This window comes from Alosa sapidissima, chromosome 4 (assembly GCF_018492685.1).
Source record: "Alosa sapidissima isolate fAloSap1 chromosome 4, fAloSap1.pri, whole genome shotgun sequence".
In the NCBI taxonomy this organism is placed as follows: Eukaryota; Metazoa; Chordata; class Actinopteri; order Clupeiformes; family Clupeidae; genus Alosa; species Alosa sapidissima.
Genome location: NC_055960.1, coordinates 37,608,027 through 37,633,877, shown reverse-complemented (window position 1 = coordinate 37,633,877; position 25,851 = coordinate 37,608,027). Strand labels below are relative to the sequence as shown.

Below are 25,851 nucleotides of genomic sequence, written 5' to 3'. Positions count from 1 at the left end.
AGGGATGGAGATAGGAACGACAGGAATGACAGATACAGACAAAGAAAGAGAGAGATGGAAAAGGCAACAGAGAGAGAGGAAGGGAGAGAGAATAAGCGAGTGAGTGAGTGAGAGAGAGGGAGGAAGAGAGAGAGAGAGAGCACATTGTAAACACTGGCCCAGACACCGCCCTGCCAGGAGGATACAATTATTAACCCAAGACTGGAGCACCAGGATGAGTGGTCCCCGTTCTAACAGTGGAAGTGGTCCCCGTTCTAACAGAGGAGGTGGTCCCCGTTCTAACAGAGGAAGTGGTCCTCATTCTAACAGAGGAGGTGGTCCCCGTTCTAACAGAAGAAGTGGTCCCCGCACTACGGCTCCAGACTGTACCATGCGCTGACCCTCCATCCCCCAGCCCTCATGCTGCCATCAGCTGTCTGTGAGTGGGCAGTAGGCCTCCACGCGGAGCCCACGTGTTCATCTGGTGTCCAACTGGACATGGATCAATTAAAGCAGGATGGTCCTTGCAATCTCCAGAACTCAGCCTTTGTGGAAAACAAATCTTCCTTTCATGCTCGTTTGGCAGGGCTGGGAGGGGCTCTTTTGGCAGGTGTTGGTATTTCAGCCTTAAAGCCTGCCTGCATGTGTGTGTGTGTGTGTGTGTGTGTGCCTGCATTCATTACGAAGACGTGGTGACCGGATGAGACGACGTAATCCAGCGGAGGAAGGAGGACAAGTGGGGGTCGTGTATAGCGACAAGATAGAGAAAGAAGCCCGTTACTGGAGATCTGTTTCTGTCTGGGGGGACATTGAGACAGGGAGTGTGAATGAGCAGTAAGCGAAAAGGCGCTCTAGAACGAGTATTGACTTTTGGTCTACTGGATATTCAATTAGGAAAAGAAAAATCCCCCCAGATACTACTAGCAGGTGTGAGTGAGTAGAATGCTGAATGAAAAAAGGAATGGCTAACATGCGTAAACATTGAGCGATGCTGCTGTGGCAAACAAATGAATGTGTGTTTCAAATGTCCCTGTACACCTCCACACTTTATCTTATTCGGACGGGAAGCCAATGCGCCACAAATTGGACTCATGCTAGTGGCAGCGACAGCCATCATCAAACCCCCATTTTAAACACATGACGGAAACAGCATGTTTCAGGAAATGCTAAAGCATTCCCTGCTAGTGTAACAAGATTAACATACACCAACAAACATACAAACACACACACACACACACACACACACACACACACACACACACACACACAGTACAGAGCACACAACCCAATTGTGACTGTGAGTCAATACATTACATTACATTACATTACATTTGGCTGACGCTTTTTTAACCAAAGCGACTAACAACATGGTAAACAGTAAGTTTTAGAACAATTCTCACAATTTTAGGACAGTTTAAAAAAAACACATTAGAGTACAGTAAGAATAAGTGCGTCGGTGAGTGCTGTATTTTAACAGTTACTTGTCAGTTTAACGGCTGGTGAGTGCTAGGATCAGTAAGACTTGTTGTAAGTGTTGCTATGAGAGTAGATGTTCTCTAAAGAGCTGGGTCTTCAGGAGTTTTTTGAAAGTGGAAAAGGATGTCCCTGCCCTTGTAGGAACTGGCAGTGTGTTCCACCAACGAGGAACAACAGATGAGAAAAGTTTGGATTGGCTTGAGCGTACCGGTGGTAGAGCTAGACGTCGTTCGTCAGAGGAGCGCAGCGGTCTGGAGGTAGTGTAAGTCTGTATGAGGGCATTCAAGTAGGTGGGAGCAGAACCGGAGACTACTTTGTAGGCAAGCGTTAGAGACTTGAATTTGATGCGGGCCGCCATAGGTAGCCAGTGTAGCTGGATGAGCAGCGGGGTAACATGTGCCCTTTTGGGTTGGTTGTAGACCAGGCGCGCCGCCGCGTTCTGGATCATCTGAAGTGGTTTCACTGCGCAGGCTGGGAGACCTGTCAGGAGGGCATTGCAGTAGTCGAGTCGTGAGATGACTATTGCCTGAACCAGAAGTTGGGTAGCATCTTGAGTCAAGTAAGTCCTGATTTTCCGTATGTTGTAGAGTGCGAAACGGCATGACCGGGCGACTGAGGCAACATGATCTGAGAAGTTTAGTTGGTTGTCGAGAACAACTCCTAGATTTCTTGCAGTCCTGGTCGGTGAAACAGACAGGGAGTCAAATTTCATGTTGATGTCGTGGTGTATGGTAGGTTTAGCTGGGATGACCAGCAGTTCAGTCTTTGAGAGGTTCAGCTGGAGGTGGTGTGCCTTCATCCATGTAGCTATGTCTGAAAGGCAATCTGAGATCCGTGCTGAAACCAGGGGGTCGTCAGGTGGAAAGGACAGATAGAGCTGTGTGTCGTCTGCATAGCAGTGGTATGAGAAGCCGTGCGAACGGATAATCTGTCCCAAGGAGGTGGTGTAGATAGCAAAGAGGAGGGGGCCCAGCACTGAGCCCTGGGGGACCCCTGTGGTGAGATGGTGAGGTGCAGATAGCTGACCAAGCCATGATACGTTAAACGAGCGTCCTGTGAGGTAGGATTCAAACCAGGAGAGAGCAGCTCCGGAGATTCCCATGTCAGCGAGTATAGAGAGAAGGTATACGGTGATTAACCGTGTCAAAGGCAGCCGATAAGTCAAGCAGAATGAGTACTGATGATCGAGCGGTCGCCCTGGCTTCTTTTAAGGCTTCTGTTACAGACAGCAGAGCCGTTTCGGTAGAGTGGCCGCTTTTGAACCCAGACTGATTTGGATCCAGAAGGTTGTTCTGTGAAAGGAAGTCAGAGACCTGTTTGGAGACTGCTCGTTCAATGCCTTTGGATAGGAAAGGCAGTAGTGAGACAGGGCGGTAGTTCTCGACTTGAGCAGGGTTGAGAGAAGCTTTCTTAAGTAACGGTGTTACCCGGGCCATTTTGAACGCTGTTGGAAATGTGCCGGAGGTTAGCGAGGCATTGATCACATGTGTGATAGCTGGAGCGATGGTCGGGCTGATGGACTGAAGTAGGCTCGTAGGTATAGGGTCCAGCGAGCATGTGGTAGGACGGCTGCATGTCAGGAGTCTGGACACTTCACTCTCGGAGAGAGGCGTGAATGCTGAAAAAGATGTTCCAGCAGTCCCTAGAGGTTGTAGGAGTGCGGTATCTGAGTCAATACAGGCCAAGGCTTCTCCCTAACAATCTTTCCATCCGCCATAATGGAAGCTATAGACTGAAATCTTGCACTGCCCATTCCCAGCATTCCCAGAAGGTCCAGGCTGACTCGCCCACTAATGGATTCTCATTGGACATGATTTAAGTGGAGGGAGGAGACGGGAGGACACAGATACAGGCTCCACTCTCTGAGACCAGCCAGCACAGAGTGGGGAGGAAAGCGTGTGTGTGTGTGTGTGTGTGCGTGTGTGCGTGCGTGCGTGCGTGCGTGCGTGCGTGCGTGTGTGTGTGTGTGTGTGTGTGTGTGTGTGGCGAGTTAACGCCTTGCAGATGCTGAGGCACCATGGCTGAAGTCATCGCTGTGACTCAGTATCTGCCTGGCTAATGACTGCACACTGAGGTGCCTGCTATCAGATCTCATGGCGACCAACCATCACTGCCTTGGCCACTGGTGATTGTCTAAACAGAATCAAATCAACAACAGAAGCAGTCACTAGCAATAGGTGCCTGACATCACAAGTAACACACACATTTATTAGGCCCGCCAATCATCTTCAGAGTAACAGAATTCATTGTGAAGGATGAATAGGTCTAAAGGGCAAAAGGAGTACAAGCACAAGATGCATGTAAGATGTAAGATAAAATATCGGCCTACATCAATACCAAAGAAACCTCAGCTAATCATGGCTTCAGCCTTCTGAATGCAATCAAGGGGCATCTGTCAGTATGACCTAACAGAACCCTGCCCCCATTCAAAAATGGATTAAAAATGGAGGGGATTTTGGATCGAGATTATAAAAAAGGAATAGAAAAAAACAAATCATGAGTCAAGATAAGTGAGTAGTAGTCAGAGGCCCATTTAAAACGAGACATTGAGAACTTTGAAAAAGCACTGGTAGTTTACTTACAAGACGATTTATGCAGACAGTATCTTCACGAAGTTTAGCGTTTGCAGCCATCTTGAATTTGAACAGGTAAGAATGAACAGGTATGATAAGGGATCAGATTCCAAAAATAATTCAGTGGAAATGCATGGATTCCAGTTGCTGCTACTGGAAGAAACTGGAATCCATGCATTTCCACTGAATTATTTTTGGAATCTGATCCCTTATCATACCTGTTCATTCTTACTCGTCGCTCGACTTATCGTGACTAAATTCAAGATGGCTGCAAACGCTAAACTTCGTGAAGATACTGTATAAATCGTCTTGTAAGTAAACTACCAGTGCTTTTTCAAAGTTCTCAGTGTCTCGTTTTAAATGTCAGGGCCCTTGGAAGTCTACCAATGAAGTGTGGAGATACATTGAGCCTCGTAAATTGTGTAAAACAGTGATTTATTTGCATGGCTAGCCCGATGCCGAAGCACCACCATTGAAAAAGCTGTTGGTAGCATCAGCTAACTAGCGCCAGATTTTGGAGTGCAGGGGACAAGCCGAGATGGGCTATGAGACATACGTTCACACTCGGTATCATGTTTCAATACACTTTAGGTCAATATCACACCGGAATTCTCCTTTAAGAATTATACAGGGACCACATTCAAATGTGGAAGGAAGGTTTGAGGACAAGGTGTCTGCATACTTTATTCTCGGTTTAATTTATTCCCTCAAAACCTGGGGAGTGATAGTTAATATATTCTCAGAGCAACACATCAGCTTCTGACAGCACAGCTATGGCAGTGAAAGTTAAATACAGATACTCTTTCCAGACATGTGGACTCGAGTCACATGACTTGGACTCGAGTCAGACTCGAGTCATGATTTTAATGACTTCAGACTTGACTTGGACTTGAATACTATTCACTCGAGACTTGACTCGGACTTTGCCTCTTTGACTTGTGACGACTTGACATGTCTCGAGTCAAAAACTAAATTTCCTGATCGTGGACCAGTCACCCCAGAGATGCTTTCCCTCCGTGACTAAAAAAAAAAAAAAAAAAATAGCGGAGACAAGCGGCCAGTCCAGAGCACAGTTCAGTGCTGCCGCTACCCCCACATGCGTTACGCACTGTGTGTAGGGCACCAAGAGACAGAGAAACGACCAACATTTAGCCAATAACTAGTAGCTTTACTGCAAACTGATTTGCACTCTTGTTAGAGAACGTTTACAATGTCAAAATGCACCAACAGCATGTTACATAAAGATGCTACTTTTCGAGTCCTCTCCATTAAGATCCACCTTGAACTTATGCTAGCCTACTGCATTTAATTGAGAACCCCATCTAAGCATGCACGAGAGGGAGAGAAAACGAGTGGCAGGTTCCAGCTGGCTTGTCATTGTTGATGATGATTGATATTTCTTTTAAATATAAGAAACGTATAAAAGGAAATCATGAAGGCAACAAATACGAGATTAGGGGAAATTGCGGATTTATCCGGTTCTCACTACTGTTATAAACTATGAGATCCAGGTCACTATGACATAGGCTGCACTCACTGTGATTTGGAAAGTGGACAAGAATATGAAGAGTTGTCTTTGCCTTTGTGTAATGGAAATGGTGAGTCGTGAAGTAGGCCTATTCAATAATTTGTTTACATGAGGCACATTGATATGCCGATTGAGACGCATTCCACTCAGCTAGCTAGGTGGCTACTGGCTACCAGGCTCATAATTCACATTTAATTGCAAACAGAAAATGTCAAGCAAGCATCATGTCATACATGCATCTATTTCCAAAGGAATGAAAGCTGTTTGTGCCAACTTAATATCATGCTTATCATTGTTAATATTGTGCTATACATGTGGCACAAACAATGTTTGAGTTTGTGGACTAGCCATAGGAATGGAGCTGGTAAAAAAAGATCATTATGAGAATGTGTGGACAGTGGCACACAATGGGCTTAAAGTGACAGTGCACCATTTACAAATGAGATAAACAGCATCAAATGTGTAGTATTTCTTAAGAAATGAATACTTTAAAACAAAATTACAGTGTCATTATTATCTTTTAAATAATATAAAAGTGTTGACCTTGGCTTCCCTTATGAGTCGCCACTGGCAGACAGCCTAATAAATTGTTTGCAGGCAAATCTGTGGCCTAGCGCAGTGAAATGCCATCAGTCAAATTATTACTCATACTTACAGTGGGCTCCGCAATTTGGAAAAAACAATATATATATTTGTCATGTAGCTATCCGTTTTGTACAGATTACTCAGGTATGCACATGTGTATATTGTATGCGCATGCATATATCGTAAAAGATTTCAAGACAGAAATATTGAACATATTTTAATCTGTATTTATAAAAAAAAAATCTGTGGATTAGATGGAAGTGTTAAAATTATGATTGATCGATCGTCTAATAATGCCATTATTAAGTGAAGAGTACCTGATGACTTGTTCAGGACTTGAAAAAGATTGGGACTTGGACTTGGACTCGACTTGGCTTTGATGAGACTTGGACTTGGACTCGACTTGCCCTTCTCTGTATTTACTTGGGACTTGACTTGGACTTGAGTGCTAAGACTTGGGACTTACTTGTGACTTGCCAAACAGTGACTTGGTCCCACCTCTGACTCTTTCTATCTCTCTCTTTCTCTCGCTCTCTCCTGCCCTAGGTCAACCCTCATTATCATTTGGCCTATCCACTTTAATAAGACTTTGTACCCAGGATGACTGGATGACTCATAGTGATGGATAAGGCCTCTGCAGGACAGTGAGATTGCACTTTGGAATTACCTGCAGGGATACATTTCTTTTTTCCCCTTCAAGCAAAGTCCTGGCAGAAAGCATGCATAAGGATGTAGATCCAGGAATGCACTAATATTTTGTTCGTAGTACCAGTTTGCAACAATTATTAGTTAACACTAAGTTGTAAACACTTATACCAAGTTGTAAACACTTATACCAAAAAGGACTTTTATTCTGCCAGGACTTTTACGGGCTTTTCCCAAATCACGGAAGTAACGTCGACGCAGCGGTATAGTAGCAGGTAGTCGCATCCATCAGGCAAGTCTTATTTAAATAAACTCCTGGTGTATTTACAAACTTTTCAATGCCTCGTTTTATGAGTAAAGAACATACTGTAGAAGTTTCGTACCATTCAGGGCATTATTAGTGGGGTAATTTATGAGATAAAAGTTGGTACCATTACGACTGCAGAAACTCATTAGTTTCTGACAGCGCTACTCGACCATGGTTCGACCAAGGGAAAACAGGTTCTGGGAGGGTGTTTGGCTCAGGGTCATGGTGCAAAGGACCCTAGGGTGAAATTACTCCGAACCATCGCTTTAAAGCTCTTCTGGCTCTGTCCGCACCAAATGACTACCCCTGGGTGCTGAGGCATCGATGCTAACTCCATTCCTTAGGTACTGTATCTCAGTATGTTGTCAGGGTGACCTCTGTGGTCTTCCCCCCTTATGCTTTGTAATAGGAGTGTCCTTTCCTTTGTTCTCTGGTTGATGCTCTCGGCAAAGGAAGAGGACCAGACCCCAGTAATCCATCTTCCGCTGGTTGTCGTGGTCACTGTTGCCACTTTTCTTGGGAGTTTGAGAACAAACCCAGTGCTTATGTGTTAACACATAGAGTGGGCTTGTGAAAGTAACTTTGTTTGGTTTGACTTTTCCTTGTATATAATGCAAAATAAGTACAGATATTCAAATGAACATCTGCCTTGAAATAATTAAAATATGAGACTCTATCATTCTTCAATGATTAAGTACTGTCCCATGTAGGCTATGAAATGAATTTCCCTTAAAGAGTGCAAAATGATAGAATAAGTAGAGGGAAAAGAACAATAGAGTTCATAAAAGTAATAAGAATAATGTGGCCTCTAATCACAGTCTGCCCCAAGAGAACAGGTAGCACATTCTGTAAACATGCATGCCAAGCCCCAATGATCCATGTCTAACAACACAATTCCACCACAACAACAGCTACTTATTTCAAATATAGGTATCAGCTGTCACAGGTGTTACCTGTATCTTTGATTGACAACAAATGTCATTCTTATCATGATGACATTGAAAAGAGAAGAGGGAGGTTGTGGAGTAACAGGAGGGGTGGATCTGTTTTGTCAGAGCTTTCATTTTCAGTAAGATGCTGTAATGGGGCAGGTCAGTCAGAAGTAAGATGCCAAGTCACCTTTGATGATTTAAAGATGGTGGCCTGGCATAATGTTGTCCGAAACCATTTGGGGGAAAAATCAATAACCAGTCTTGCTCCGCCTGCTGGGTGAACAAGCACGTTGACCTGGCTGATATAATATAGTATGTTCCGCCCTCAATGGTTACATGACAAACTTGTTTTCGAAGATGACTTTGTTTTTTATATTCAAAATACAAATGAAGGCATTCCTTTTCAGAACCGAAATGTGTAACTCAGAGGAGTTGTGATGGGAATAATTCATTAGCCTACTCATGAGTATATTCCAGTAAATTCCACACAATAAGACACAGTGACAAAAAAAACACAAGACAGTTAGAGGTACAAGAAATAATGCTGAGGACATAAATAGAACTGTCATTCTTTCAGGGACCTCTGCGTCACCCTCAGGGCGAGATGGTAAACACGCCATTAAATGATGCTACAACCAGAAAATGATTGTTAAACTTACCCCAATGCTCACGGTATCATCACCTTGGAATTTAGGGATGAATTTGTCTCCGCGGATGATTTCAGATCGATTCAGAGGACGAAAACGACATAACACCTTGATGTTGCATTCCGTGCTAGCATCAGCCATTGTGTCTGATATTAATGGTGGCGCTTGCTAGATGTTTGAAGAACTACTTTTATACGAGTGAATCGTTATCCAGATACTATTACAAGGAGAACAGGCCTATAGGCTACTGCAAAGCGTCCTCTTGTAGCCTATTCTATTGACAAATCCAAAATGCGTTGATACGTAGCCAGATAGGTAGGCTATTGACGAGTAACACAAACGCAAATCTGCCACTGTAGATGGCTAATATCTATGATAAAGCAATGTTTCGAAATATGGATTAATCTAACCTTGGTACACGTCTCTGATGGAAAGCACATTTAAACAGCTTTACCAAACGCAAGTGGAGTGACACTGGTACTCGATGTCAATATGCGTTGTTTCCTAACGGCGAGCTAGTCTTTAAATTGAATCTGTATTACGTCTGTCTGTTCGATACTACGTCTAATTTGTTTTCGGAATACATTTTGTGTATTCCAAACCGGTCTTGTTGGATAACGACGAGACGCCGCAAGGATGGTGAGGCACGCTTTGCAGAACGAGCATCAGGCTGGTCTATAAGCGGCGTGGGGCGGGGTCTCTGTTGTGCACCACGGCATCATTAAAGTGGTAGTAGGCTAGGCCTGCACTGCTCGCATCAGCACCACTGAGCTGATATAAGGTTAGAGAAGGCGTTGTTTAGGCTAATAGGCCTTCTCTGTAAACGCTAGCCTATGACTATTTTTTTCACGCGGAAGGCCAATAAACCTAAAAATAGAGTGGATAGCCTACATAATTAAAAATTTAAGTATTTATTTTTAGTTAAAAATAATTAGAAAGAATTTCATAGTGTCCAGCTAAACTGGGCCTATAATTTTCTGGTTAAATAGCTTGAACAGCCCTGTCGGAGATTTAGAGGACAAGTTAAATATGTGATCAGAGTTGTTCATTGTTTATTTGATGAACAACTTGTTTATTTGGTAACATGTGTTTTTTTTTCTTCTTCTAAAAAGTGTATGTTTACGTTGTTGGGGATAAAAACATGCTATTTTAACAGGTTTAGATAGCCAACAACTAATAATTCATAGAGTCCACTACTAACGAACTCGTTCATTTCATAGATGTGCAAAATTGTACGTTGCTGAGGTATAATCTATACACGCTGTCCTATTAGCCTGTCTTTATAGTAGCCTACAATGTCCCTACGCCAGGCAAACCAACAATGGCAACCCAACCATTGAATATATTTTAAATATGCTATTAGTTGTTAATTAAACAGTAATTAAATCACTTCAGATACTACTGAATGGCTGCAGTGTATCTTTTGAAAGGCCCATTTCCCCCTTATATTAAAACTATAAAACCCTACAATCACATTACATTACATCATTCTTGACGACATCACCCCGTAAAGTATCGCGATTTTTCAGGCTTGCAACCATTGGAACCATAGACATAATATACATAGACGCCGCATTGGCTGCTGGAAACAAGAAATGCGGCCGCCATCTTGGACCGGTCATACTCCTCATTGCGTTGCAGCAGAAAACACAAGATGAAAGCACTGTGCAGCATGTTCCTGCTCAAATCGGCGGACCATACTCGGGGGATTTACTTTTCACAAGTAAGATTTAACATTACCGTACTATTGGTTGTATTTTGTATTTTCGAACAATGTGGCCTGTATCATAGCTACATGTATGACCTTTGCAGCAAAAAAAACCGCGTGAAAATCTGTTCGGTATTCAGTGAGATATGATTAATTAAGTGTGCTGACAGCTCATTGCACCGGCCAAACAGATTACACTGAGTGGAGTGGATGACCGGTCCAAGATGGCGCCTCCAAATCTCGTCAGCGCTAGTAGGGAGCAGCGGTCGATGCGGCGTCTATGTATATTATGTCTATGATTGGAACTGTCAAAAGGAGCGGCCTAATCTACCACAGCCCAAGTGGTTGTCATTTTTAGTCAGGTTACTTTACGTGTAAAGGCTTCATACAACCTTTTGACCTATATACAGTATATACAATTGTATATAAATTAAGAAACCACTTGCATCTTGTGGCACTGCGATGGCTGATCCCAAATACGCCAATTTGCCAGGCATCGTAAGTATGGTTTGAGGCTAATAAGCTAACGTTAGCTATCCTACCTAGCTTGTTAGCCAAGGCTAAGACAATAACAAGAAAATACTACTAGCTTTGTTGTAAGCTTTGTAGTCGTATCTTGTTAGCTAGCCAGCTAGCTGTTCATACTTAATAATATCTTAATGATGTTTTAAAACACTGGTGGTTAGGTCGAACTGGTTATAAGACAATGAATTGCAAATCTCAGAGGGTATCAGGTTTGAAGTTACCTCCAAGATAACGTTAGCATTAGGTTAACGTTACACACCTTTGCCGGGGGAGTTTGCTAACTCACTACCGTCGGCTAGACGTTAATGATCCTCGTCTTGAGGTAGCTTTCTGGGCATTTACTGCTAGCCGCCTCTACAATTTATACAGTGATTCAACGAGCGTTAATGTTAGCATGGGGGACATTTAGATGTGGTCGATATTTCTGGAATAGAATGCAAGTACATCGGTATTTTTCTAGCTAGAAAGGATGTTATAGCGAACACTGATGAACATGCAAAGGATGCTAGTTAGCTTGAACTGAAGTCAGCTGATGTGACTGGCATACGTGGTTGACTCGGAAAGAATGTAACGTTATGTAGGCTAGTGGTAATGAAGCAGCACAAGTTTAAAATGATGCATAGTGTAATATCATTAAACAATCTAATTGTACGTCAACCTGACATCACTGGTATATTTAACTTTGATGCGCAGTAACCCGTTGCGGAACAACTGTTTCAGGGCGTTGGCCAGTGTATTAAAATAAATACATAACCCCTGTGGCTAGACTACTACTGTCAGGTAATTGTAGCCTTAAACGTCTAATCTTCTATATGAATTTAGAACCAACTTTACTGTGTTAAATCATAATGGCCCACGAAGAGCTTTAGCCTCTTAGGCTACATTGTATTCTTATCTGGATGTCAATACACACTCTCCTAGTTGATGTGCTTTTCATTGCCTTCATGTTTTTTTTAACTGTCCCAGACACAGTGTAGTCTCTAGACTCTAAGGTGCTCTCACAGTTGCAAGTAGCCTGTTTTTCCTAGTCTCTCTTGATACCAGTTTGAATAATAACTAAATGTGCCAACAGGCCTTTAATGAGCCTGATGTCTATGAGACCAGCGACCTACCCGAGGATGACCAGGCCCAATTTGAGTCGGTAAGTGACAGACAAACACATATGTTTTCATTATTATCTTTAAGTGAATCCATCAGATTGCATCAGTCATTACCATGGGTTGACACAGATAGATTTATTACTCATGGTATGTGTTAGTCTGGAGTATTATGGAGTGTTGATCCTTGTGATTTCAGAGTTGTAGTCATTGCCCTGTTTCATTGAATGCTGTGTGTTTATGGATTCAGCTGTGGAAGTGACATTATATCTGTTGCTCCAAGCATACAGTAGACCTCTTTATCTGAGTTGTCACATGATGCATGAGTTTAAACCACAAACCAGCCACCCAAATCAAACCATACTGGAGGCATGGAGAGCTATAGAAGCCAGTTGTGTTACGTCGGGATCTCAGCCCCAGTGGATTAGCACCAAAGATTCTAGAGCGGAGCTCTGTTCTAGAATCTTTGATTAGCACTGACCTCTCCACCCTTTCTGTAGCCTGATTTGATTGGTTTGTTATAGTTTGTAGTCTCATATCATGGTCACAAGACAGCAAAGGTGAAACGGTCAAATGTCTCCTCTTTGATAGAAATATCACTGAGTTGAACTAACAGATGAGGGCCAAGCACTGCAGACAATGCTTCCTTTACAACAACATTTCAGTGATATAATGTCACTTCATTCATGAATCAACCTAATAAATGTCACAGTGTTGGTTATGCACTTGAAGTCCACCTCCTGTGCAGCATGGCTCTGCGTTGCTAACTCGTGTTTGCCTGATCCTAAACACTAAAAACACCTAATAGAGTTCTTCCTCCCCGTGTCCCATGTCCCCCCCTCTCCCTCCTCCTCCTCCTCTTCCTCCTCGGACTCTAGTTTGTGCAAGTAAGAGGTTCTATTTATCTTCCCAGTTAAGTCCAGTATTTGCATGGGTTTATGAAAGCAATTTGAAAAAGAAATCTTTGGTCTTGTTTTTTATTCTTTGCTTGGTGTTTTAATGAACTTAAATAGTATTTCTAGAGTAGAAGTGGTGATTGATGTGATTTGATGGGTTTTGCTTTGGGAGAAAATGAGCTTTTTTGTTTTAATCTATTTTTGAAATAATGGTGTTTTAAAATTATTTTTTCAATATGACTGTGATTAATGTCTGAAATTTGCTCTGCACAAGTGGTAGAGTCAGTGAAGGGTAGTTTACCAGTGTCCGGCTAGATGCAGCCACTGCAGAGGTTTTCCACTAGTTAGAGGCTTTCTGTTTACCATCTCATTTAGATGTAGTCCCCTTTTCACCCCAGAAAATAAGCAATAGGTCTAGATTGTGTGTGTGTGTGTGTGTGTGTGTGTGTGTGTGTGTGTGTGTGAGTGACTGAGATGTGTGTGTTTGTGTCCATGTGTGTGTGTAAGAAGAGAGAGAGAGTGTGTGTGTGTGTGTCCTCGTAGTCTCTTTACTAACAGACTCCTGCTCCCTCCACTCACACACTAGTGCTCCATATGTTTTAACACCTGCACTGACACTGATCTGAATCCAGCCTGGCCATGCCGCGTCGCGCCGCTCCTTTGATCCCCTCAGACTTGAAAGAGATGGGGGGGGGGGGGGGGGGGGGGTAGCCTTGCCCCACAGCTGCAGACGTGTTTGAGGCAAGGGACTGGGGCCGATTTCACCCCACATGCCCGGTGCTCATCACATGGCATTCCCGTCCGTTTGACTATTGCCCACAACTCCCAGAAGAGCTCCTAAAAGACCACCCTGTGAACTTGTCTTTTGAATACTCTTTGCATTCCTTCTGGGCGAATATTTTTGCAGTTTTGCGAAGGCATACAAAAGTGTAATGAGAGGGGGCTATGCTAAAGAATTGCAAGGGAATGCAGAAAATTCAGTGGCGAGAAGGCTAACCCCCGCCCGCGACGGTCTCCGAAGCTCTGCAGAAGGTGGTTATAATTGCAGCCCTCTTGTTTGTTCTCATGTAGCCCCTGAGCTCGTCTGTTTGTTTGTTTTGTTCTTGATTGAACCCCCCCAACCCCATCCATCCTTTCCTCCGTCTGAGGGGGGTCTGCTGCGCTTCCCCCTGGAAACCCCTATAGTGCAGTGCCCGGCTGAACCTGGAGAGGACACTCAGCCACGCTACATTACACGCACATGCCCGCAACACCGCTGGCAGTTCCCACTCGACTGTCAAGGCAGCCCGTGCCGAATCGGCACATCATCTCCCACACGCAGGCGTCCTCCGTAAAGGCTGGAGGAAAGGTGGAGGAGGCCTGATGCCCCCCGCACCCCCACCCCTCGCTGACTGTATGCCCCCCCAGTGTCCTGAGGCCGGGGCTGCGCTCGGAGAACAGCTGCCCCTTTCTCCTCTCTCTAGCCAGCAGCTCCTGTTTGTGCATGGCATGTGATAACCACATTAATCTGTGTTTCTCTCTCTTTCTCTCCCTCTTTTTCTTTCTTGTCTCTCTTCTTTCTCTCTTTTTTTCTCTAACTCTCTTTGGGAACCTAAGGAGCTGGTAAGAGTGTACCTGATCTCTAACACTTAACACTTACACTTAACTTCTCTACAGCTGTGTTTCCCTGTGGTTGTCCATTGATTTATATGTGTGTGTGTGTGTGTGTGTGTGCGTATGTGTGTTTGTTTGTGTCTTTGTTGTTGGTCAGCTTTGTTGATGTTGCTTGCTGCCCTTCCCCCCTGCGGACCTTTAGTTGAAACTGAAACAGGACGTAGGCAAAGTAACACCCCCAAGTGTTCAACTGTCAACCACAGCTTCCCTTGCTCCTCTAGAGTGCTGTAACTGCCTCCCCCTTAACCATAACCTTATGTACAAGTCTAGTCTAGAACACCCTTGTCTGCGTGTAGAAGAGAATGAGTCCTCTCGTAAGATATCCAACACAGTATATCAGCTGTGGGATCATTCTCCTGTTGGTTGTGTGTGTGCGTGTGCGTGTGCGTGTGCGTGTGCGTGTGTGTGTGCCTGTGTGTGTGCGTGTGCGTGTGCGTGTGCGTGTGCGTGCGTGTGCGTGCGTGTGTGTACACTCGCGCCATTTCTGACTAAGCTAAGAGGCCGGGCTGCTGGAGTATCTGTTGCTTGGATTGTGTGTCGCTCAGTCCCTGTCAGACTGTCACTTCCCTCCTGTGGTGGTTGTTGGAATGTGAGAGAGTGAATGAGTGATTGTGTCATGAACATGACGTGTGTCAGAATGTCTGTGGGATTCAGAGGGAAGAAAAAATTACAATGTGTAAAAATAAAGGAAATAAATCAACTGATCAAAATTCAACCACAATCACTTCAACTTTTTTATTTGACCCATTCCTGGTTTTGAAGAACCGGCCTACTAAAGGCCTTTGCATAGTCATCTTTTTTCACTATTTAGCAACATTATTTCTGAGGTAGTAGAACCACTGGACTAGCTGTGTCCAGCTGTGGGCCTTCAGAACCAGAACTGGGTGACCTCATCTCCTGTAAGCCTTCACAGTTACGTGCAGCAGTCAGGACATGAGTGTCTACATGTGCATGTATCTATGTGTGTGTAATCCCAACAGTGATGAGGTGAGCAGAGTTTGTGTGTATTTGTGTGTGTGTGTGTGTGTGTGTGTGTGTGTGTGCGCGTGTGTGTGTGTGCGCGTGTGTGTTTGTTTATGTCTGACCTCAGTATGTGTGTATTCACAACAGGAGGAGCTATGCAGCGACAGTGTGGAGCGCATCGTGGTCAACCCCAACGCGGCCTACGACAAGTTCAAGGACAAGCGGGTCAGCACCAAGGGCCTGGGTCAGTGCTAGAACTTCCTCGTTCACTCTCTGTTTCAAGTCGTATGGTAACATTGGGCCTGGGTCAGTGCTAGAACTTTCTCGTTCACTCTCTGTTTTAAGTCGTATGGTAACGTTGGGCCTGGGTCAGTGCTAGCACCTCCTCGTTCACTCTCTGTTTTAAGTCGTATGGTAACGTTAGTCAAATTTTATCCTAAATGCATTCCTGTGAGTCAGCTGAAAAATGGCAAAAACAAGACGTTCCATCGCCAGGGAGCCTTTCCCTTGTGCTACTGCTTGCTTTAAATGAAAGCCTGTGTGGGTAGAAAAAAAAACCCATCCAAACATCAACAAAAACCCATCCAAACATCAAAAAAACCCATCCAAACATGCTTACACGCCTGTGATGTTCTCTGGTCCCTGCAGACTTCTCTGACCGCATCACTAAGAACCGGCGAGTGGGCTACGAGTCTGGAGAGTTTGAGATTGTGAGTATTCCCTGCTCTGCACAGCTCCAGCACCAGGTCTCAGCAGGCTCCACTGCAGCCCTGTCCCATTTAAACAGGCCCCCCACTAACATCTCAGCTCATTATTGAGTTATTACAAGTGGAGGCAAACCCTGGGAGCTATCTGCAAACGGCATGTGCCACCCATGAGGGTTTGATCATATGTGAGCTTTCACAGCGAAGTTTAGTGTTCATTTTGGTTTTGGTGACCGGTTACTGTATGTAGTGCTCTATGAATGTACATTTGTGATAGTTTTGTGTATTGGGGCAGTTTCTCTGCCTCCTCAGACTAATTATAGTTACAGTATAGTATACTGTTCATTTGAACTATTGTATTGTTATATTTGTAAGTCCCTTTGGACAAAAGTGTCAAAAGTGCACCCTCCTCCCCTGTTTCCACCCTGATCCGTTCATATTCATACTGACCATGACTGCCCATTCCTTGTGCCTTGTCCTTTTCTTGCCCCCACCTCGATCCCTTTTACATTATTGTTCCCTTCTCTCTCTCTCTCTCTCTCTCTCTCTCTCTCTCTCTCTCTCTTTCCCTCTCTCTCTCTCTCTCTCTCTCTCTTTCCCTCTCTCTCTCTCTCTCTCTCTCTCTCTCTCTCTCTCTCCCTCCCTCTCTCTCTCTCTCTCTCTCCCTCTCTCTCCCCCTCCCTCCCTCTCTCTCTCTCTCTCTCTCTTCCCTCTCTCTCTCTCTTCCCTCTCTCTCCTCTCTCTCTCTCTCTCTCTCTCTCTCTCTCTCTCTCTCTCTTTCTCTCTCTCTCTCTCAGTTGGCCGATGGCTGTGGGGTGAAGGAGACTCCTCAGCAGAAGTATCAGCGGCTGCTCAACGAGATTCAGGAGCTGACTCAGGAGGTGGACAACATCCAGGTCAGGACGCCACTGCCTAGTAGCCATCCCCATAGCCTGTCTGAGGCCTAGTAGCCATCCCTATAGCCAGTCTAAGGCCTAGCTCACACTCGTTGGTGGAAACGTATGCAGCACCATGTTAATTAGAGGCCTCAGAACAGTAGCTTTGAAAGAACAGTTACTGTAAAAGAATCAAGAGGGAAAAAAACTCCTTCTCGGTAAATGTTAATATTCCTGAAATGCCCTCTTAGAATTCTGAATAGAGTGGGGCTGTTAATAGATTTCAGCAGCGCTGGCACTTTTTGTGCCGTTTCCAATGCTTTCCCGGTAGGAGGGCAGTACCCACAGGCTGATTTTAAACCCAGCACTGGCCTGGAATATTCTAAACTGCAACTGTCAGCATTACTCGGCAGATTTCAGCATCTGCCTATATGAGTGTGTATGTCTGAGTGTATATGCATCTGTGTGTTTGTCTGTTTCTGCGTGCATGTATCTACATGTATCCATAACTGTGTGTGTGAGTGTGAGAGTGTATATGCATCTGTGTGTTTGTTTCTGCGTGCTGTTTCTGCGTTTCCATGTCTGAGTGTATATGCATCTGTGTGTTTGTCTGTTTCTGCGTGCATGTATCTACATGTATCCATAACTGTGTGTGAGAGTGTATATGCATCTGTGTGTTTGTCTGTTTCTGCGTGCTGTTTCTGCGTTTCCATAACTGTGTGTGTGTGTGTGTGTGTGTGTGTGTGTGTGTGTCTGTGTCCTCTCCCCTCCCCTCTCCTCAGGCGACCACGCGGGAGAGCAGTGCTGAGGAGCGCCTGACCCCCGTGGCGCTGGCCCAGCAGGCGGCCCAGTTGAAGCAGCAGCTGGTGTCGGCTCACCTGGACTCACTGCTCGGCCCGCAGGCCCACATCGACCTGGCCGACCCAGATGGAGCCCTCGCCAAGTGAGCACCGTGGGTGGGGCGGGTGGGTGGGGTGGGTGGTTTGAAGGCAGCAGGGCTTTGGTTATAGGTTAGAGGGGTGATTGGTAAGGTATGGTATACAGATTGAAGCAGGTGAGGATGATGGCTAAGGTAAGGCAAGGTATACAGATTGAAGCAGGTGAGGATGATGGCTAAGGTAAGGCAAGGTATACAGATTGAAGCAGGTGAGGATGATGGCTAAGGTAAGGCAAGGTATACAGATTGAAGCAGGTGAGGATGATGGCTAAGGTAAGGTAAGGTATACAGATTGAAGCAGGTGAGGATGATGGCTAAGGTAAGGCAAGGTATACAGATTGAAGCAGGTGAGGATGATGGCTAAGGTAAGGTAAGGTATACAGATTGAAGCAGGTGAGGATGATGGCTAAGGTAAGGTAAGGTATACAGATTGAAGCAGGTGAGGATGATGGCTAAGGTAAGGTAAGGTATACAGATTGAAGCAGGTGAGGATGATGGCTAAGGGAAGGGAAGGTAAAGTAGGCTGAGAGAAAGGTAGACACAATCTCTTCCAGCACATCCATATGTTGCATCATCAGAGGAATTCAACAGATGGAGAGAGATGATGCAAGGGAGACATAGAGATCTAGATCTAAATGGTTCTAAATGTGAGGGTTTCCCTCAGTAAGACATAGATCTAGATCTAAATGGTTCTAAATGTGAGGGTTTCCCTCAGTAAGACATAGAGATCTAGATCTAAATGGTTCTAAATGTGAGGGTTTCCCTCAGTAAGACATAGAGATCTAGATCTAAATGGTTCTAAATGTGAGGGTTTCCCTCAGTAAGACAGAAATCTAAATCTAAATAGGGGCTGAAGGGGATATATGCCACAGTATGGACAAAAATAAGTATTTGAAGGCTTTAGCATGGAGGGATGCAAGAGAATGAGTCGAAAAGAGAGAAAGTGAAGTTGGAGAGGGAGATGATGGCATGGGTGAGGGGGCACGAGGGCAGAGGAATGTTAAGGGAGGAGTTGTTAAGGGAGGAGTTGTTAAGGGAGGAGTTGTTAAGGGAGGAGTTGTTAAGGGAAGAGTTGTTAAGGGAAGAGTTGTTAAGGGAAGAGTTGTTAAGGGAAGAGTTGTTAAGGGAAGAGTTGTTAAGGGAAGAGTTGTTAAGGGAAGCGAGTGAGGACGTTGGAGGGATAAAGCTGTCAGAACGCGGGTGATAAATGCAGAGGCTAAGTGTGTGGAGACATGGTGAACCCGGTGGAGTGCGGCTCGTGCTGTCGAGAGCCGGCCCTCACTTCTGACTCCTGTCAGCGCAGCCATTTATCAGACCCTGCGGTGTGGTGGGAGAGGAGTTTTTCAGCTCTTCATCGTCTCGAACTTTCTCCTTCACTCTCTCCTTTTCCTTAATTGCCCTCTGTCTGCCTCCTGTGCGCCCCCTGTGCATGCTCATGGCCCTCCTGCCCTCTGTGCGCCCCCTGTGCATGCTCATGGCCTCTCTGTTTGATAATGCTCGTCCTGACACTCTGTCTACCCCTCTGTCTTTCCCCTGGGTCTGTCTGGTTGCTCTCTCTCACTCTCTCTCTCTCTCTCTGTCTCTCTCTCTCATTCTCTGTCTGTCTCTCTCTCTTGTATGCTCTCTCTCTCTCTGCCCGTCGCTGCTTTCTTTTTCTTTTTGGCCCTCCCCTTTTTCTCTCTCTCTTTCTGCTCTCTCACAATCTGCTCCCTCTCTCCTTGCTCTGCTTGCTGTCTTTGTCTTGGTATGCTCTCTATCATCTGTCCCTCTTGTCCCGTCACTGCCTCCTCTCCCCCTCTGGCCCTCCCTTTCATCTCTCTCTCTCTCTCTCTCTCTCCGTCCCTCAGGCGCTTGTTGACACAGCTGGAGGCGGCGCGGTCCAGCCGTGGCCCGGCGTCCGGCGAGGGGAAGGCGGCGGCAGCAGCGGGGGCCAAGAGCCCAGATGGAGTGGTGCTGTATGAGCTGCACAGCCGGCCCGAGCAGGAGAAGTTCTCCGAGGCCGCCAAGGTGAGCGTCCACTTGACCTCCTCACCGCCATCTCGCTCATTATTGGCCTGATTAGAGGAGAATTCGCCTGTTACACTGGTCAGCACAAATAAACCGTTTAACGATATGAAGGGTAAAAAGGGATGGATTTATGAAAATGAAATAGATTTGTAGACAAAAATGGAATAAATGTGTATCCTTATGCGTAGGGTTTTTATGTTTATGTATATGAGGGGTTGTACCACTTTATGAATAGTAGTGAATATGCTTCCCAATCTCTCCTTACTGTGCAGATGGGTTGTACCACTTTATGAAGAGTAGTGAATATGCTTCCCAATCTCTCCTTACTGTGCAGATGGCTGACCTGGAGAAGCGGCTGGCAGAACTGGAGACGGCTGTTGGGTCGGGCTCCGATAAACAGGTACGCATCCTCCGTTAGCGGTCATACGCATCCTCCGTTAGCGGCCGTACGCATCCTCCATTAGCGGCCGTACGCATCCTCCATTAGCGGTCATACGCATAATCCATTAGCGGTCATACGCATCATCCATTAGCAGTCATCCGCATCATACGCAGCCTCCGTTAGCGGTCATACGCATCATCCGTTAGCAGTCAACCGCATCATACGCAGCCTCCGTTAGCGGTCATCCACATCCTCCTTTAGCGGTCATACGCATCATCCGTTAGCGGTCAGACGCACCCTCTGTTATCGGTCATACGCATCATCCACATCCTCCGTTGGCGGTCATCCGCATCATCCGCATCTTCCATTAGCAGTCATCCGCATCCTCCATTAGCGGTCATCCGCATCCTCCGCTAGCGGTCATACGCATCATCCGTTAGCGGTCAGACGCATCCTCTGTTATCAGTCATCCGCATCATCCGCATCCTCCATTAGCGGTCATCCGCATCCTCCGTTAGCGGTCATCCGCATCCTCCGCTAGCGGTCATACGCATCCTCTATTAGCGGTCATACGCATCCTCTATTAGCGGTCATCCGCATCCTCCGCTAGCGGTCATACGCATCCTCTATTAGCGGTCATCGGCATCATTCGCATCCTCCGTTAGCGGCCATACGCATCATACACATCCTTCGTTAGCGGCCATACGCATCATACGCATCCCTCCGTTAGCGGCCATACGCATCATACGCATCCTCCGTTAGCGGTCATCCACATCCTCCGTTAGCGGCCATACGCATCATACGCATCCTTCGTTAGCGGTCATCCACATCCTCTATTAGCGGCCATACGCATCATACGCATCCTCCGTTAGCGGTCATCCACATCCTCCGTTAGCGGCCATACGCATCATACGCATCCTTCGTTAGCGGTCATACACATCCTCCGTTAGCGGTTAGGGGCAGCCGTGGCCTACTGGTTAGCGCTTCGGATCGAACCCCGACCAGTAGGCACGGCTGAAGTGCCCTTGAGCAAGGCACCTAACCCCTCACTGCTCCCTGAGCACCGCTGTTGTTGCAGGCAGCTCACTGCGCCGGGATTAGTGTGAGCTTCACCTCACTGTGTATTCACTGTGTGCTGAGTGTGTTTCACTAATTCACGGATTGGGATAAATGCAGAGACCAAATTTCCCTTACGAGATCAAAAGAGTATATATACTTATACGCATCATGCGCATCCTCCGTTAGCGGTCATACGAGTCATACGCATCCTCCATTAGCGGTCATACGCATCCTCCGTTAGCGATCCTCCGTTGGTGGTCATACACATCCTCCGTTAGCAGTCATACGCATCATGCGCATCCTCCGTTAGCGGTCATACGAGTCATACGCATCCTCCATTAGCGGTCATACGCATCCTCCGTTAGCGATCCTCCGTTGGTGGTCATACACATCCTCCGTTAGCAGTCATACGCATCATACGCATCCTCCGTTAGTGGTCATACATATCCTCTGTTAGTGGTCATACACATCCTCCGTTAGCAGTCATACGCATCATACGCATCCTCCGTTAGTGGTCATACATATCCTCTGTTAGTGGTCATACACATCCTCCGTTAGCAGTCATACGCATCATACGCATCCTCCGTTAGTGGTCATACATATCCTCTGTTAGCGGCCATACGCATCCTCCGTTAGCGGTCATACGCATCCTCCGTTAGCGGTCACGTGTCTGTATTGGGTTTCTGCTGAGTTCCCATCCTCTGCTTCTCCTGGGATAACGCTCACCTGCCTCCCCTCTCCTTCCAGGGTCCCCTCAGTGCAGCGGGAGGAGGGAGTCTGATGGTGAGTGGACTGCTCGTGTCTAGCCACCTGTTTGGCTCAGGACCGGCTGTGGACTATAACCGTGTGTTTGTGTGTTTGTGTGTGTCATGTTCTAACTTTTGTTTGTGTGTTTGTGTAGGACACCCTGGAGCTCCTCCAAGCCAGGGTCAATGCCCTGGATGCGGCTACTCTGGACCAGGTGGAAGCCAGACTCCAGGTGATTAATTCTGCTAATCGCCTCCTCTTCTGTCTCCTGAATCCTCCTCCTCCATCTCGTCTCTGCTTTCTTCTCCCGTTTTCTTCTCCTCCCCACACCCCCTCCTTCTCCCTCGTCTCCCTCTAGGAAACAGAGGGCCATGTTTTTTTAAAAAGGGCTCCTTTTAAGTACTGCATCGATTACAGCACTCCAGAGCCTTCTATAGATGCCCTGCAGCAAAAGCAGTCAAGCAGTCCCCCACCGCTGCGGCAGGCAGTGCAGCACATCTCCAAGTGTAGAGCTGGACGTGGGTCTCGGAGCGATGTGAATGTGCCTAACAAGACTTCCCAGTGGAAGGCACGCAAAAAGAAGGATGTCCTGTCCCCGACCCAGCGTGTCAGACGTCAGTAATGACACGCAGGTGACTGACGATAAGATGTTAACGTTGTCTGTGCCTGTTGTCGCCCACAGAGCGTGCTGGGGAAGATGAACGAGATTGCCAAGCACAAGGCGGCCATCGAGGACGCCGACACACAGAACAAGGTAAGGCCAGCTGCCATCCTCCTCTCTCTGTCCTCCACTCTGCTCCTTATGTCTGAGGCCGAGCCATAGGGAGAGAACTCTGGTCTGAGCAGACTGGCAGCTTAAAGGGCCGGTAACACCAAGAACGATGACCATAAGGGTGACTGTAAAAACTGTTTTGCTCTAGCTAATATGAATGATAACGTCCACACATATACTATAACAATAGCGACACGAAGAACGATATCGTCAGGGTTGATTCATGACTGCCACCATTTTGCCATAAAGCGAGGCAATTTACCCTGAGTTGCTCCTGGGAGACTGGCCCCTGCAATAATTGACATATAAATAGTTTTGGATGAAAGTGGCAGCGAAATGAATAAGTATGTTTGGTCCAGGTCTGGCCCTGATCCCAACGAGTGGAAAAGATCCCAAATCCATTCCAGAGTGGAGAATCGAGTGTGTTTGTGTGTGTGTGTTATGTAAATGAGCTGCTTCTCTGAGATGTAAGGGACCCGTTGTGTGTGTGTGTGTGTGTGTGTGTGTGTGTGTGTGCCCCTGCAGGTGTGTCAGCTCTACGATGTCGTCCAGAAGTGGGACGCCATGGCAACCTCTCTCCCTCAGGTGGTGCAGAGGCTGATTGCGGTGAAGGAGTTGCATGAGCAAGGTACCTCTCCTCCTTCATCTCCTTTCATCTCTACCGCTTACTCACTCTCTCTCTCTCTCTCTCTCTCTCTCTCTCCCTCTCTCCCTCTCTCCCTCTCCCTCCCTCTCAGCTTCCTTCCTCACTTGTGCCTGCTGTACGGCTCTGAGCCACCTCGCCTAAGTGAATCTCTAAGCCCCTGTTTCCATTTTTTCTCATAACTGCTATGTCTTTGTTGTTCTTTCATTCGCTGTTCCAATCTCATTCAGACACCTCTCAGCATTCTGAATTTGTTTTGCTGAATTCTCCACATTTTGAATACCTAAAACTTTGTGAATCTGGACGGTGTTCAGCACTAAATAGGGATTTATTGCGGATGCCTCCGTGTCGTCCTTAGTAACGTTTGACTGTTTAATGTCTCTGTCTTGTAGCCATGCAGTTTGGCCAGCTGCTCACCCACTTGGACACCACGCAGCAGATGATCAACAACTCCCTGAAGGACAACAGCACACTGCTAACACAGGTACGCAAGCAGCACACTGCTAACACAGGTACGCAAGCAGCACACTGCTAACACAGGTACGCAAGCAGCACACTGCTAACACAGGTACGCAAGCAGCACACTGCTAACACAGGTACGCAAGCAGCACACTGCTAACACAGGTACGCAAGCAGCACACTGCTAACACAGGTACGCAAGCAGCACACTGCTAACACAGGTACGCAAGCAGCACACTGCTAACACAGGTACGCAAGCAGCACACTGCTAACACAGATACGCAAACGCACACTGCTAACACAGATACGCAAACAGCACACTGCTAACACAGGTACACAAACAGCACACTGCTAACACAGGTACGCAAAGGCACACATCGTCAGCATAGACTTGTGCATGTGGGAGGATGATGGTGGTTTTGTACGTGAGTTTCAGCACAGTGTAGTGTGGACTCCAGTTTAGCCAGTCGGAAACATACAGCTGCGTGTCCGCTGCGCTGGTCCATCACATTCGACTGGACAGTGTGGCAGTGTACCGTTTTCACCGCCGCATATAGCATCTGCCCGCTGTCGGAGAGAAAAGCCGGGCACTGCGGCGAGCAGGGCATCACACTGACTGCTCACCTGTGTTAAGGCTTAGTGATGTGAGGCCTGTCAGGCTCTCCCTACATCCTGTCAATCACTCTTTCTTCTCTCTCTCTCTCTCTCTCTCTCTCTCTCTCTCCCCCCCCCCTCTCTCTCTCTCTCTCTCTCTCTCTCTCTCTCCCCCCCCCTCCTCTTATTGGCACTTGCAGGTGCAGCAGACCATGAAGGAAAACCTGAAGTCTGTGGAGGAGAACTTCTCTACTTTAGACCAGAGGATGAAGAAGCTCTCCAAATAAGTAGACATGTTGTTAGGTTTTTATTTTTTACTGGAAGAAGAGAAAGAAAGAATAGAAGGGGGACAAAAAGAAAGAGAGGCAGACTGCTTCTTCCTTTTTTAAACTCCCCTCTTTATTTTCACATTCTCTCTCTCCCTCCCTCCACCTCAGCCTTTTCTTCTTTGCGATGCAGAATGTTCTCGTTGGAATCCACCTAGAACAGGGATGAGAGAGTTGTGACCAAATACCACACACTACAGTAGCTTGTATGCCTGCTATTGCCTCAGTCAGATCTAGAGATCTGGCCTCTGTACTGTACATCCCCCCCTGAGTATTTAATCTCCCATACACCAATCAATTACTTAGTCTCCATAAAGCACTTGATGGCTATTTATCAGAGATCCTTTTTTATTATTATTAAGGAATTCTACACAATGCAAGTAGTCAATTTTGTTGGCGCCCTTTTAAAACAAAAACATGTTGGGATATTAGATTCAGGTTGCAATGTAAATTTTATCTTCTGGTAAGATGTCGTTACAGAATTAATGTCTGTCATGCGGTTTTCTTACAGGGGTCAAAAAAACGGCACAAAGAACTGGGGTATCATTTCAGATAGCAAAAAGAAAATCCACCGCGTTACTGTGGATCACTTGTTTTTTGTTTTGTTTTTGACAGGAGGTGATTTGGGAAGGAATGCTTGTAAATATGCCTGCGTACCTTAATGTGTTTTCTGCTCAGTTGCTTGTAACTGCTATTATTATATTATTACTGAAACTACATGCCACAAACAAGACAATGTCCAATCTGCTTTGTTATTGCCTACAACAGATCATTGATGTTGGGAAAATAAACACATGCTTTAACCCGACTCTCTTGCTCATTTTTCAAGACA

At 46.1% G+C, this 25,851-nt stretch overlaps 2 protein-coding genes across 5 annotated transcripts in view; one reads left to right on the top strand and one right to left on the bottom strand.

The window, feature by feature from the left end:
• Positions 1-9,330, bottom strand: part of LOC121707565 (kinesin heavy chain-like) — a 21,159-nt gene extending 11,829 nt beyond the window's left edge. Inside the window, exon 1 of the mRNA XM_042090217.1 lies at positions 8,685-9,330. Within this exon, the coding sequence (XP_041946151.1) occupies positions 8,685-8,813 (129 nt within the window). The 5' untranslated portion in view covers positions 8,814-9,330. The remainder of the gene's footprint in view (positions 1-8,684) is intronic.
• A 1,353-nt stretch (positions 9,331-10,683) lies between these two features.
• Positions 10,684-25,827, top strand: dctn2 (dynactin 2 (p50)). 4 transcript variants are annotated; one of them, XM_042088531.1, is made up of 16 exons: positions 10,684-10,878; positions 11,978-12,046; positions 12,881-12,889; positions 14,495-14,500; positions 15,662-15,758; positions 16,163-16,224; positions 17,016-17,114; positions 17,876-18,036; positions 19,878-20,037; positions 20,372-20,437; positions 22,226-22,261; positions 22,380-22,457; positions 22,908-22,979; positions 23,523-23,625; positions 24,033-24,124; positions 24,894-25,827. In XM_042088531.1, exons 1-16 carry the CDS (start codon positions 10,843-10,845, stop codon positions 24,978-24,980), a joined length of 1,233 nt encoding a protein of 410 aa, XP_041944465.1. In that variant the 5' UTR covers positions 10,684-10,842; the 3' UTR covers positions 24,981-25,827. The 4 variants fall into 4 exon arrangements, with proteins under 4 accessions (XP_041944465.1, XP_041944467.1, XP_041944466.1 ...); XM_042088533.1 differs by lacking the exon at positions 12,881-12,889; XM_042088532.1 differs by lacking the exon at positions 14,495-14,500.
• Positions 25,828-25,851: the final 24 nt, after the last annotated feature.